At 33.3% G+C, this 14316-nt stretch overlaps 2 protein-coding genes across 3 annotated transcripts in view; one reads left to right on the plus strand and one right to left on the minus strand.

Moving 5' to 3' along the window:
• The window catches only part of LOC119611540 (G patch domain-containing protein 1 homolog), a 3108-nt gene extending 301 nt beyond the window's left edge, over positions 1–2807 (minus strand). Inside the window, 3 exon segments of the mRNA XM_037967155.1 lie at positions 1–929; positions 993–2589; positions 2662–2807. The exon segment at positions 1–929 is cut by the window's left edge and continues 234 nt beyond it. Of these exon segments, the coding sequence (XP_037823083.1) occupies positions 1–929; positions 993–2589; positions 2662–2719 (2584 nt within the window). The 5' untranslated portion in view covers positions 2720–2807.
• A 315-nt stretch (positions 2808–3122) lies between these two features.
• LOC119611537 (dynactin subunit 1) lies at positions 3123–8439 on the plus strand. Of its 2 annotated transcripts, none has more exons than XM_037967152.1 (4): positions 3123–3281; positions 3465–3567; positions 3637–5054; positions 5821–8439. In XM_037967152.1, exons 3-4 carry the CDS (start codon positions 3699–3701, stop codon positions 8215–8217), a joined length of 3753 nt encoding a protein of 1250 aa, XP_037823080.1. In that variant the 5' UTR covers positions 3123–3281; positions 3465–3567; positions 3637–3698; the 3' UTR covers positions 8218–8439. The 2 variants fall into 2 exon arrangements, with proteins under 2 accessions (XP_037823080.1, XP_037823081.1); XM_037967153.1 differs by having other exon boundaries at positions 3130–3281; positions 3608–5054.
• The last annotated feature ends 5877 nt before the right edge of the window (positions 8440–14316 follow it).

The raw sequence follows: 14316 nt of genomic DNA on the forward strand, positions 1-14316 counted from the left end.
CTATAGAGGATTTAAGGGGATTCGTATTTTCTAAGGGTTTGTTTGTGGTTAAAGTTTTAGGTAATGCGGGACCATAGATATTGGTTACTACTTCAAGAGTTTGCAATTCTTTAGGTTCTCTGGCAGATTTGGGTTTAAATAAAACTTTAGCATTTTCCGGCGGCAGATTAGTTGCAGCTTTAGGTAGTTTATCTTGGTTACTTTCTGGTTCCTTATCCTTTTCCTTTTCTGGCTCCTTTTCAGTTTCTTTGTTATTAGAGCTAAATAAAGCTTTAAATATACCTCTTGGGGGAGAATTATTCCGTAACAAATTGGCGGCAGCCGCATTTAGTGGTTTACTTAGCTGTGTTAATGAATCCATTTTATTGCCTTCCTCTTCTTCCTCCTCACTTTCACTGTCCGAGAATATGGACTTAAATAATTCCTTTTTCTCTGCTACCGGTTTGTTTATACTTTCTACCACTTGTTTTTCTAATTCCGTTTTAGGTTTGAAAGTAAAGGTTTGCTTTTCCTTAGAAGTTTTATCTGAAGGATTTAAAACTTCCTGCCATTCTAAAGCAGCAGATTCCTTAGGTATATCCTCTACTTGTTTGCTGTTAGTAGATGTTGTTTGTTGCTCATTTGCATTTGTCTGCTTGATGATTTCTTGAGGTTTTCCTATATGTTTTGGTATTATTACGGGCGTTTGGAAATCTTCTTTTTTGTTGATAGATGTTTCCAAATAATCGAAAACCGATAATTTCTTTTGTTTCGATTTGGATTTTTTATCATCTTCCATTAATCCTTTGAAAGGTTCAGCTATATTGTAACGTTTGCACAGCAAACTATGAGGCTTCCACATCTGTTTAGTACGTTCTACTACGATCTGTTTGTTATCCACCTTTTTGGTTTCGCTCTCAACGGCCTTGATTTCGGATTCTGTAATGAATCTAAAGAAAGAAAATTTAATAAAATTATTTCAATTCTTCTCTATTTTCCTATTCAACGCTCACCTATCCGACATTATGCCCTTTAGAGGTCTATACAACTTTTTCGCCTGTTGAAATTCTTTCAGCTCCATTTGTCTATCCCACAAGGACAGTTCCACCGGTTGGATGGTTTTCAAAAACTCCTCAATTTCTGCCTCATTTTTGAATTCTTTGGACAAAAACATTTCATAACGTTTCTGTTTCCTTTCATCTGTGGCAAAAGGCTTAAAGGCAGAACTTATGTCTTCCGCGGACAAAGGTTTCTCTTCGCCTTCAATTGATATAATACCGCCTTTAGTAAAGCTAGAAGATTTGGCGGTAATTTTCTCCAAAAGACTTTTAGTTTTCTCCTTTCTTTCTTTATACTCTTGCTGCAGTTCTTCTACAGTTCTCTGCTTTATATCTCGGGGTTTTTCGGCTGAAGCTGTTGGTTGTGTCTTCCTTAATTCCTCATCCAAAAGTTCGGCTCTCTTTTCTCGTGTCATATTTTGCTCCTGGGAGTGGTTGGTAAATATTTTATCTAAATGTTTTTGTTTTCTAGGATCTAATGGCTCAAACCGAGAACGTTTTTCATACCAATTGCGAGGATGCCAACCAAAAGGTATTTCTACTTTGTAGACCGGCAATTTAGCAGGATTTCTATCCAGCATGAATTCACCAAAAACTAAATCTTCTATATCATTAGATTTTTTCTTAATTTTCTTGGTTTTTTTGTCTTCTAGGCTAAAATCATAACGTGTCATATCATCTAAAGCATAGACATCTTCATCATCATCTTCCTCTAAAGCTCCTACACCAAAAGCCTGTCCGGTGAAGGAAATTTTTTGATTGTTTTTACCCACTGTCTCTAAGGCTTGGAAAAGATTAATATGCTCCGTGGGTTTTTGCATTAAGTTGCCGCCCAAAACCGATTGCCTGCTCAAGGGTTCATAACCTATGCCATATCTGTCTTGTTTAATTTGACAGGGAGGCAATTCACAGTCTGCGGGAGCAAAAGTTATCTCATCTTCCTCTTCTTCGGAGTCTTCCTCATCATCTTCCTCCTCGTCATCTGTGTTTAAGGAGTTTTTGTTGCTGGTAGAGGGCATTTCGCAGCCATATTTCTCCATTAGATACAATTCCTTTTTATTTCGTTCCCTTGCTTTCTTTTTTTCTTTCCTGGTTTGACGAGGACCTATACCTTGTCCCGGACGCCAACCCCAGGTTTTTAATATGCGAACTGCCGCCTTGTCTTTAATGGGTTTAATCAGCTGCTGCAATACCGGCTCGCCGGGTATGGGCTGCAAATCATTTTGCAAAAACTTACGTTTTCTTTTTTCCGTTGATTGCTCCGGTGCACTAGTAAAATCTTCATTGATTTTTATACTTTTTGGAGCTATACCAAATTCACCACGATCCTCATCATCCATAAAATCTTCCGGTCTTTGTTGTAACTTTTCCGAGGCCTTTTCAGAGCGTGAACTTTTAAACGATTGAGGTGTCCATCCCTCTTTGGAACCCACCGTATTCCAATAGCCGGCACTAAAGCCTCCTGTAAAGGCACCATGAAAACGTCGACGTCCCTGTTCATCGGTGGCAATTTGATCTTGAACATATAAAGGTTTCTTGGAGGGCACCTGATCTGTAGATAAAGAGAAAGTTTGTTTGGAATTAAAATCATATATAAAGGATTAGATTTATTGTTTACAATTACCCAATTCCAGTAGAGGCAATGAGGTGCCAAATTTGTGTAGATTTTGTTCAGAAAACATGTTATTTTTTAACAAAAAATTTGCAAATAACAAATCAACTAAACAAATGAAACGTTTTGTTTACATTTTTTATGCACAAAATGTCAAAGTCATGTTTACTTTAGCCAGCAGTGGCTCTCAAACCTAAATAAGTTAAAACACAACAAACCTCAAACTGTAATAATAGAAATATCTTCAAACTGTAATATTAAAATCAAATATATTTTTAAAAGTAAATAAATGACAACTTTCTTCAAAAATATAAATATCTAAAAAATAAACATATTAATTATATTTATTAATTTATTTAAATATCTTCATTATATTTTTAAAATGTATCTTTTTCGTTAGCGTTTTTCTCTTTTTTAACACAACATCTGGCCACTTTGTTTATTTCACCTATGCTTCTCAAACTGCTGTTAGACAAATTGTCAAAAATTGCAATTGTAAATTTTTTCTCAGCTGCATTCATTTTCACCCGTAAATTGTTTAAGTTTTTTACAAATATAACGCGTAAATTGCAATTGTTTAAAGAAAATTTTGTTAAATTCGTAAACCTTAATCAATAATTTATACTACAAAAGTAAGTTTTTCCATAAAATGATGAAAATTTTCGAGAAAAACATAAAACTTCAGTTTTACCAAAAGTGGTGGCTGGTAGTCAGTCGTTGGCCAAAACAGGGCAGTGACTAATATGATGTCAATAGTTTTTTTCACTACAAAACTTGGTTAATTAGCATTTCTTTTTTGTTAATACTTTTTACAGTTTATTATTAAATAACAACAACTAAAATCAATAAAACCAGCTGGCTGGTTTTTAAAAAATTGGCTGAAAAATCCTTTAAAATTTCTTTTGTTACAAACTAAAGGTAAGTTTTTTCTAACTCCTCACTCCTACCATTATTTTAGAAGAAAACTATCTTTTCTCTCTTTTTTAGTTCAAAAGAGTAAAAAAAAGTGATATCAGCTTTTCAAGAAGGGGGCACAATACAACTACAACATGTCGGAGAAAAACCTAAAAGTAGGGGCTCGCATAGAGCTGACGGGCAAAGATTTACAGGGCACCATTGCCTATGTGGGCATGACCAGCTTTGCTGTGGGCAAGTGGGTGGGTGTGGTCTTGGATGAACCAAAAGGTAAAAATAATGGTTCCATCAAAGGACAATCATACTTTGAGTGTTCGGACAATTATGGCATGTTTGTAAGGCCAACTCAGTTAAAGGTTATACAACCGGCACCGGATGGTCGCAAATCCACTGAGGATATAGCCGCTGGTGGTGGAGATGGTCTTAAACATACCGCACCCCAACCGACTAAAACCCGGCTAAGTGGGCCTCGCACTTCTTTGTCATCCAGCCGTTTATCTTTGTCCGGTTCACGTTCCCAGCTTACCTCTTCGTTAAATGAGCGCACTGGCAGTACCGCCTCTATAGCCTCCAGTCGCAAGAGTCTACAGCCCTCTTCCAACAACTCGTCTTTGTCTAAGGATAATAATACTGCCTCCAATACTTCTTTGGTGGAAAAGGCCCAAATAGATGTGCCTCCAAATGCTAATATGTCCAAGAAAAACTCATTTGTGGAGACTGGTTTTATGGAAATCTTAAAACCCCAATTTACTCCCTCTCAACCTATTAGGTCTCCCTCTTTTACTTCTCCACCTAATCAGTTAACATCACAAGAATTAGCCGAGCAAAAGAAACAAAATGAGGAGTTGCAGGCTCAAATAACTGATCTTAATGAGAAGCTAGAAACTCTTAAACAGAGACGTAATGAGGATAAGGAGCGTTTAAGAGATTTTGATAAAATGAAATTACAATTTGAACAGCTGCAAGAATTTCGCACTAAAATTATGGCTTCCCAGGCTTCTCTACAAAAAGAACTACAAAGAGCTAAGCAAGAAGCCAAAGATGCCATTGAGGCCAAAGAGAGACATGCCCAGGAAATGGCAGAATTGGCTGATAATGTGGAACTCATTACTTTGGACAAAGAAATGGCTGAAGAAAAGGCCGAAGCTTTGCAATTGGAATTAGATGCGGCCAAAGAACGTATCGATGAATTGCAGGTAGATTATGAATTGCTTTCCTCCGAAATGCAAGATAAGGCTGAAACCTCTGTAGGCCACATTGGTGAGGGTGGACCCTCGGTTTATGAGTTTAAACAAATGGAACAGCAAAATTTACGTTTAAAAGAAACCTTAGTACGTTTGCGTGATTTATCAGCCCATGACAAGCATGACATACAAAAGTTAACCAAGGAATTGGAAACTAAAAAATCTGAAGTAGCTGAATTGGAAAGAACCAAGGAAAAGTTATCATCTAAAGTTGAGGAATTGGAGGCTATTGTAGCTGACTTACAGGTGAGTTTAAGTGTTTTTGTGAAAAATGTTACTTGTGTGTTTGCCATATGATTTCTTTTGTTTGATATAGAGTTGTGTTAGTAATGTAAATAATTTATAATTTATTACTACTTTTGCTATTTTTTTACAAAAATAGCAGCAATTCACTTTTGTTATCAATAAATATAGACAGCGGAAAATGGTTGCAAATAAAAACAACACCGACAGAAGGGTGTGTGCAGTTTACTTCGCAATTTGATTTGAAAATAATCTTATGAGCTTTGCATACAAATTGAAAATAATTAAATTTTTTAAATTCATAAAATTGAAAATTAATCTTTTCTGCACTTTCTATATAATAATACACACCAAACAATCAATCAATTTTCCATTTTTGAAAATAAAATAAAAATAAATTTCTTATAAAACGGATTTTTTTTTAATCTTCGCATTTAACATTTTAAATTTATGTCACAGTTTTCAGATATAAAAACTATTTTGGCAAAAATTTACAATTTGCTTTATGTTATTTTTTAAATTTTGTTTATTTTTTTCTAAATTCTTTTTTTCAAAATTTTACTTGCTTTTTTGTGTAAATATTCATTGATCCATTAAACTCATGTAAACATTTATATATTTCTTTTATTTTGGGCCAACAAATTGGGCTAAATAAAGGAGGTAATGCAAAAATTTGTGTTGTAAATTTTTTTCTCTTAAAAAAAAAGTTTAAAATTTTCTTGTTTAAACTGTAAACAAACAGATTTACTTATGTTTATTCCTTTTTTAGGAACAAGTTGATGCTGCTTTGGGCGCCGAGCAAATGGTGCAGACTTTAACGGAAAAGAAATTCGAATTAGAAGATCGTGTCAAGGAATTGGAAGATGAAGTGCAACAACTGGAGGCTTTAGAAGAAGTTCATGAACTTTTAATAGAAAGCAATCATGATTTGGAAATGGATTTGAGAGAGGAATTGGATTTGGCTCAGGCAGCCAAAAAGGAGGTTCTAAGAGAAAGAGATGCTGCCATTGAAACTATTTACGATAGAGATCAAACTATAACGAAATTTAGAGAACTGGTGCAAAAACTCAATGAACAATTGATTGAATTGAGAGATAAGGCCACTGCCTCTAATGATCCCAAATCTTTGCAAGATCCTCAAATGATAGCCAATGAAACGGTGGACTATAAGCAAATGTTTGCTGAATCTAAGGCTTATACCAAAGCCATCGATGTACAGTTGAGGCAAATTGAATTGTCCCAGGCTAATGAACATACCCAAATGTTATCGGCCTTTATGCCGGAATCCTTTATGTCTCGTGGCGGAGATCATGATTCTATTTTGGTGATCTTGTTGATTTCCCGTTTGGTGTTCAAATGTGGCATTGTTATCAGCCAGACAAGAGAAAGATTCCCGGCGGTGGAAAATGTCACCAAGGAATCCATTATACAGGGTCATGCTGTTCAGCAATATGCTTTTAAATGTCGTTTAATGCATTATATTCATAACCTACAATGTGCTTTGCATCAGATTTTGTATGGTCTTAACAGTTGCCAGCCTGATACTCTATTAAGAGCCGGCTCTTCTTTACCCGAAATGATAGCCCAAGAGAAAAATATTGATGGCATTATAGAGCTGTTGAAATCCAATCAATTGGATGAGAATTCTACTACCGATAACATAGAGAAATGTGTGGCCTTCTTTAATGCCATGAATTCGGTATTGCTGGCTGGCGAGGATCTTTTGAATGAGACGCAAATGATTAGAGATTGTGTGGCTGCCATACAGTCAGCCTGTGAGAGTGTACTCAATGATACAGCCATAGCGAGAGCCATTCTAAGACAAGAAGGCTCCACCAGTGATGCTGCTTTACTCATGCAGTTCTTGGCCGATAATGTGGAATCCATTAAGCAACAGGTTAAATTGATACGCAGACGTTTGCCTCAAGATTTACATGTCATTAAGTGCGGCATTTCACCCCTAAAACTGGAAGCCATGCGCAGTTTGACACAACAATTGTCACGTATTATGTCGGCTTTGTATCAAGCCAATAAGCAATCAGTGGCTGCTATAGTAGCTTCCATAGAAGGAGACAATGATAATGATCATTGCATAGATCCAGCGAAATTCTGGGAATCTTTGTCCCAAGCCTGTGAAAGGATTTACGAACAAGATGATCGTGGACCATCACAAAACTTTAAGGGTGTTTTGGGAGCCGCCAACAACGATCTTCAGCAAGTGGCCCAATATCTATTGGACAAAGAATACGAAATCATGTCTTTGGCCAATCAAAAACAAGAGAAACCCACTTCTCCCATTATACTAAGAGCCCAACTGATCAAGAAACAATTAGAACAAAAGAATGTTTTAGCCGCCACTTTGGAAAATCGCGAAGCTGATATTAAACAACTGAAATTGGCGGCCAAAATGAAACAGAATGAATTATCGGAAATGCAAATACGCAAAGATTTGGCTGAAAAGAAATTGTCCGTTTTACAGGCGGAATATGATAATGCCCTGCAATGGAAGAAACAATACGAGGAAACTTTAGAATTATTGCAGAAGAAAGAAAAGGAATATGAGGAAACCTTTGATCATTTGCAATCTGACATAGAGGCTCTTGAGAGTGAGAAATTAACTTTGAAAGAGAAAATCAAACATACCGGCATTAAGCGCACGGGAGATTCCTCATTTATGTCCACCACAGCACCTTCGGGACACTCAACCAATACTTCCTTCAGCAATCATACTACCGGAGCCACTCCTCTTATAGCCGAAGAGCTGCAATTACTCAAACATGTCTTTAATAACGAACGCTCCGAAAGATTACGCCTACAGGCCGAACAAATCAAGAATAAACTTAAGAAATTCGATCCCATATTTGTGCCACAACCTAAAGATAAACGTATCACAGAATTGGAAACTGAACTCACTAAAATGAAACATGCCTGGGCTTTGTCTCTGCTACAAACTCATCCCCATAAAACAGGCAAAGAAAATCAACATATAGTGGCTTTTCAACGTAAACATATGCCAGTACCAGAAAAATCTGAAATATCTAATAAAGCCAATCATTTGGCTGCTGAAATCCTTAAGGAATATCTACAACGTAATCCTCATAGAGCAGCCACCAGTGAATTTGGTGCTTTTCCCACTGTTGAAGTCAAACGGGTATTGCAATTGTAAATGTTGAAGCTGTAGAACAAGATTTACAAAAAAAAAGGTATTCAATTTTTATTTTACTAAAACTTTAAAAATCGTAGTTAAAATTTGAAGAAAAAAAGGAAAAGCACAAATTTATTCTTAAAACAAATTTCCCTAAAACTGTAAATTACACCACAAAGGAAACTATAAACCTCAACAAGATTTTTCTTGAATATAAATATTTGAAGCAGACAAAAAAAACTATATTCAATGTTAAAATACTTCTAAGTAAAAAGGCCAGTTTAAAAAAATCCTTTTTAAAAATGATTTCCACTTAACTTTTTATAAAAATCTTTATTTTCCAATATTTTAATTTTTAATTTTTTTAGATGGGTGGAATATTTAAAGGTTTATTTTTGTGGTTAAAAATTCTACTTTCCTTTTTTTTGTCTTCATTTTAATTAATTATTAACTTTTTATACTCAATTTCTTGGAAAGCTCTTAATATATTTATGAAATGATTAATTTAATTCTAAAGAAAATTTAATCAATAAATTGCTTAGCAATTTATGATTTTTCTCTTTTTTTATAGAATTATCTTTGGTATTAATTTTGCTTTAAATGTGTTTTTCTAGTATTTATTTCTTAATTCTTTACGTTATTAATAATAAAAAAATATAAACGCGGCAGAAAAAGCAAAATATTGAATTTGAAAAAAAGACATTTATTCTTTTAATTTGTTGTAACACAAAAAAATGTACACAAACCATTTCATTAATAATTTAAAACAATTTTTTTAAAACTAATAAATTATTTATAACCCAGTGTCAAGTGCTATAGATGACATTTATTCAAGTGGACAACAATCCATGTTTGTTCTTAATAAAAAATATATATGGTTCAAGGATAACTAATTTAAAGTTCATTCCTTAGTGTTAGTGCTAATTTAAAAATTTAAGTGAAATAATTATAAATCAAGTGAGTATTTAATTGCCTTTTAAAAAAAGGCTTTTTACATGGTCAATCAATTATTGTTCTTAATAAATAATGCTGAAAATTTAGATAACTGAAGAAATGTAAAAAATATTTAAAATGAACTGCAGAAATACTGAAATATTTTTATTAAAAACTTCTCCCTCCAACAATAACATAACGCTCAGAGTTGATTATCCTGAAATCTCCCAATTACAACATTATAACGTTATAATATCACTTTAAAGAGCGAATGAATTGAATTATCTAAAACGTCATTACCCAGAGAGAGAGAGACTGGGTTCATCTTTGAAGTATACAATAATAAAATCAATCTTTGTACCTCTGTAATCGAATATTGCAAATTTGTGAATGAGAGTGTGGAGATTAATCTCTAAAAAGGATCAAATTTTAGAGAGAGATTATGTACAATGATGTCTAAAAATGTAGAAATAAAGATCGAACATTGATCTCTGAAAGACGACATAAATAAAGAAAACTTAGATCCAATCGAAAATTGCAGATATAAAGAGAAAGATAACATACATTTCTTAAAGATAAAGTATGATTTTATCCATTTTAATCGAACATAACAAATTTGGAGAGATACAGAACAATGTTCATTTGGAAAGAGAAAACCTATTTAAATATGAAATAGGAAGACCACAACAATCCAAAACATGGGAACAAAACTTTGTAATGTAGAAAATTGTTCGGCGAGTTCTACAGATAGTCAGTAATTAATATCTAGAGAATCATCACAGGGATGTTTAGGTATCATCATTTTAAATCGAAACAGAAACAGAGTGACTCATATCACTTGGAAAAAATAGAAGAGGATTGCTATTGATCATCGTAATTTAATTTTACAATTTTGGAGAGAAAGAATACGGATTTCAAGAGAAAATTTCTAATCGAACATTGATGATTTGGGGAGAGCGAACGTAGATCTCTCTAATCTAATAATATGAGGAGCGAGAACATTGATCTTTGCAATAAAATATAAAGAAAGAAACCATTTGGTTCTCTGCAATCGAACATTACAAACAGAGCGAGAACACTGATCTCAGAAAGGAAAAAAATATAGAAATAAGCCTTTGATAGTTTCAAATCGATCGATCCAGATTTGAAGAGAAAAATCTACGAATGGTGATATCAGAGATGTATCAAAGAAAGAGGAGGTTTTTAACTACATAGATCGTGACAACTTAAGAAATCATTCAAAGATTCATTGAACTTATGAAATAGCGTTGATACTTGATCGCTGAAGAAGGCAAACAAACGAACAATCAAATAAAGATGACAGGGGCACTTAGAACCACTCCAACTAAGTCACTGTTCATAATCCTCAACTTAACGTTTAAATATTACAAAGGAATGGAAGCACAAGAACTAGTGTCATGCCCAAATTTTAGATATTATCAATGTCTAAAGGGATCTACTAGTCTCATCCCGGAGAGATATTATTACGACGTCCGTTTACACAGACGAATCAAAATCAAATGAAAGAGGGAATGAATATATTCGAACTAGTTAAATATACAACTTACAAAAAGTAGCCGCGGAACAGATTTACTATCACTGGATATTAGCCGGAAATATCCTTTAACTTACCGATAGTAAGGCGCCATTAGAATCCTCGAAAACGCGTATATCACATTCAAATTTGTTCAAGATCGCTTGATGAGATAGCGAGACATTCGACGGTTACTCTCAAATGGTTTCCTGGACATGGGAACATATAGGATAACCAAAAAGCAGATGTTCTGGCTAAGACACCTGTTTTTTAATATTACCGAAATTTACTATAAAATAGGCGTTAAAAGAAAAGGAATAGCTTCAATTTACAACAAATAGAAGATGGGAGAAGGAAGCCAAATGTAGAAAAATCAAAAAGATTTGGATAGGAAAAGAACACATTCTGCGTTAAACCTAAATATACTCCATCTCAGAAGACTTATATAACAATAATTTCTGAAGAAGTTTGTAATGATGAAGATGTTGCCAGGCAAACAGAAAGATTTTGGCCATCGAACACTCATGGACAATAACTGTCTGTCAGAAATCGATTTGGGCAACACAACAATTGGATTAGAGAAAAAATGGTAAAACTACAAATGCTATTAAAACGAGAGCTATAAATGGACCCAAGTGAGCAATGCTAATGACAGCTACCACAATAACCTAACCTATTAGTGTTCATAACAGTTCTTCAGAATCTTCACCAACGTAACGAGATCTTATTCTTAAAAGATTAATAGATTATACTAAGTAATGATTATGTTCGATAAAGTTTCTAACTTTAAAATGTTACATACCCAATAAAAATTCTTAAACTTCCCGCTTTATATAGTAGTTTTATTGCTTCTTTAATAGACACTCTCTTTCTAAAACCCATATAAATAATTATTTATTAATATATTAATGAAACATGATGATTAACTGAAAAAAATCTACATAAATAATCAAGTTTATTAGCTATTACAATAAAAGAGAAATTCTTAAGATCATTTACTTATTTAAGAGAAGAATTAAACATTCTCTTAGAATACTTAATTCTGCTCTCTTTGTCTCTCTTTCTCTAAACTTCATTATTAAACAAATAAACCCTGAAAAAAACAATAACTGTTTTGGTTTTTCCTCTCTAGTAGTTTACAATTGTTTTTACTTAAATTTTTTGTTGGTATTAAAGCTGTTATTGTTTTTTTTAATTATTACCCTGGCTTAAATTAGTTATACTCTCTTGTGTATAAAAACATAACGTCTTAAACTTAATAATAATTATAGCAATTTTTTTTGTCTACATTTATTGTTAATATGATTGTGTAGTTTTTATTTATATATTTTGTTTTGGTTTTTTTTTCTTAGAGTGCGTTTGAAGGTTTAGTTTTTCTTGTACCCTTATGAAATATTATTATTTTGTTGTTGCTGCTAATGTTAGTGTTGTTGTTAAATTATTAACCTATAGTATTTTTATTGTCTGTCTTTTGGATGGTTTAAAAAAATTGTGCTGAAGATTGTTCTTATTTTAAGATTAAGTTAATGATATACAAAAGGGCTGACTGGCTTGTTTAGAACTATTTACCGAGTTATTTACCCAAGTGGAACGTTGTTGTTGTTTTTTGTTAAGGGGGATGTTTCAAAGAATATAATAAATTTTAGAAATTTTTAGAAATCTGTATTTTTAAAACAGTTTTCCACTGAAAAGATGATAAACTTTGGCACGCTTTTAACTCTTTCGTTATTTAAATTTGGGAATCATGCAAACTGAACTTCAGAACTTGCATAGTTGATGAACCTTTGACTCCTTCCTAATTAAAGATTTGACCCTCTTCCCAAAACGTTAGAGTTTAAATATTGATCTCTATAATCGTATATTACAAATTTTGAGAGAGAATACTGATCTCTGAAATAATCCCCTCGTTTAAAACTGATTTATTATGTTTGTTAAGCTCTTGATCTTTTCTGATCGAACAGAAATCCAAATCTTCAATATTTGATCATTGATCTGCAAAAAAAAAAATCAAGAAAGAAACCTTTAATCCTCTATAATCAAAATTTTGACAGTGCTAGAACAATAATGTCTAAAAGAAACCCAGAGTTTGAAACTGGGATCTGTGTAAGTTGAATTTTCGAATTTTCAAGTTTGATGAACTTTTGCTCTTTTCTGATCGAACATCTGACAGATTCACGATCTGTCATTGATATCTGTAATGATCCTAGAGTTTAAAACGTCTGATCTTTTGATTGATCAATATTTGAAAATTGAACTCGAATATTGCAAAATTGGAGAAAGAACACTGATCTCTTGGAGGAAAGAAAAAAACCTTTTGATCCTCTGTAAGCGAACATTATAAATATTGATAGAGCGAGAACATTGATCTCTGAAAGGATCCTAGAGTTTAAAACTGGAATACTTGTGTTATCTTTTCACAGCGTACAATGAAAATTTGCCTTTCTACTTCCAAATCCTCAATGTTTGAACATTGATCTTTTAATTGAATATTTAAAATTCAGGAAGAGAACTCTGATTTCTGCAAGAGAACATAAACAAAGAAACTTTTGATTCTCTGTAAACGAACATTGTAAATATTTATAGAGCGAGAACACTGATCTCTGAAAGAAACCCAAAGTATAAGCCTTGTAAACTCAAATTTGTTAAACCTTTGATCTTTGCTCTCTCTCTCTCCAAAGATTTAAGGTTCAACATTGATTTTTCCAGTCGATTATTGCAGATTTGGAGAGGGGACACCAATCTCTGCTAGATAAAGTAAAGAAATAAACTTTCGATCTTCGCTAATCGATCCTAAACAGAACGAGATAATTTTGACAGAGCAAGATCATTGATTTCTGAAGGAACATTATGATTTAAAGTCTCAAAATAGTTTTCCACATTAAAGAAGATACGTTTTTATACAACTAGACTTTTTCGGAGTTTAAACTTAAGATTCTTGTTAGAGAAACTTCCGCATTTCCAGGTTTTATAAAGCTCTTTTCAATAGCTTTGTAAAGATCTTGATACATCGCCTGACTACTAGAATAATTAGTGTTTTTGGGTGGATCAGAAGGCATCTAGAACAGAATGGAAATTAAAAACGATCTCCATGGCTTCTGGTTAGTTTTCAAATGCCTACTGTCCTTAGATCCGGCTCTCTTATTAACACGATAAATAGCCCGGAAAACAGGATCAGTGTCGGGCACTATAGTTAAAATCTTTGACTTTAATGGTCATGAATTCGTTATAAGAGATTAGATGGTCTAGTTGATAATCATGTACTTTTCCAAAGCATTTCTAAATTCTAACTTCTGTCATCACGAAATATTGCGACTATTACTACTTCCAACGCTTCCGTTAGTATTGATAATGTCAAATCGATTTCGGAGTGAACTTGGGTAATTCTGACGTAAATATATTCCTGGTTGATTGCAGAAATATATCATTTGATTTTGGTAGATGAATTTGACTTGCGAGGAATTCGTTGCTGCTCAGTAAGAATCACTGCTGCTTTCTTTAGCTATAATTTCCTGTAATTATATAGACATCTCTGATCTTTATCCAGCTCATCACTATTTTCAAGAATGTTCTGAAACAACTTTTAAAAGAAAAAACATCAATGTTCTTTACAACTTGCTTGTATTTAATAGCTATATGAACCCCTTTTTTAATTT

This window comes from Lucilia sericata, unplaced genomic scaffold (genome assembly GCF_015586225.1).
Source record: "Lucilia sericata isolate MDLA Ls3-8-SP2 unplaced genomic scaffold, ASM1558622v1 Contig001477F_arrow, whole genome shotgun sequence".
NCBI classification, from domain to species: Eukaryota; Metazoa; Arthropoda; class Insecta; order Diptera; family Calliphoridae; genus Lucilia; species Lucilia sericata.

Coding starts and splice junctions, on each gene's coding strand:
- LOC119611537 (XM_037967152.1), top strand. CDS start 3,699: ATGTCGGAGAAAAACCTAAAAGTAGGGGCTCGCATAGAGCTGACGGGC. Junction 5,055..5,820: donor CTATTGTAGCTGACTTACAG/GTGAGTTTAAGT, acceptor TTCCTTTTTTAG/GAACAAGTTGATGCTGCTTT.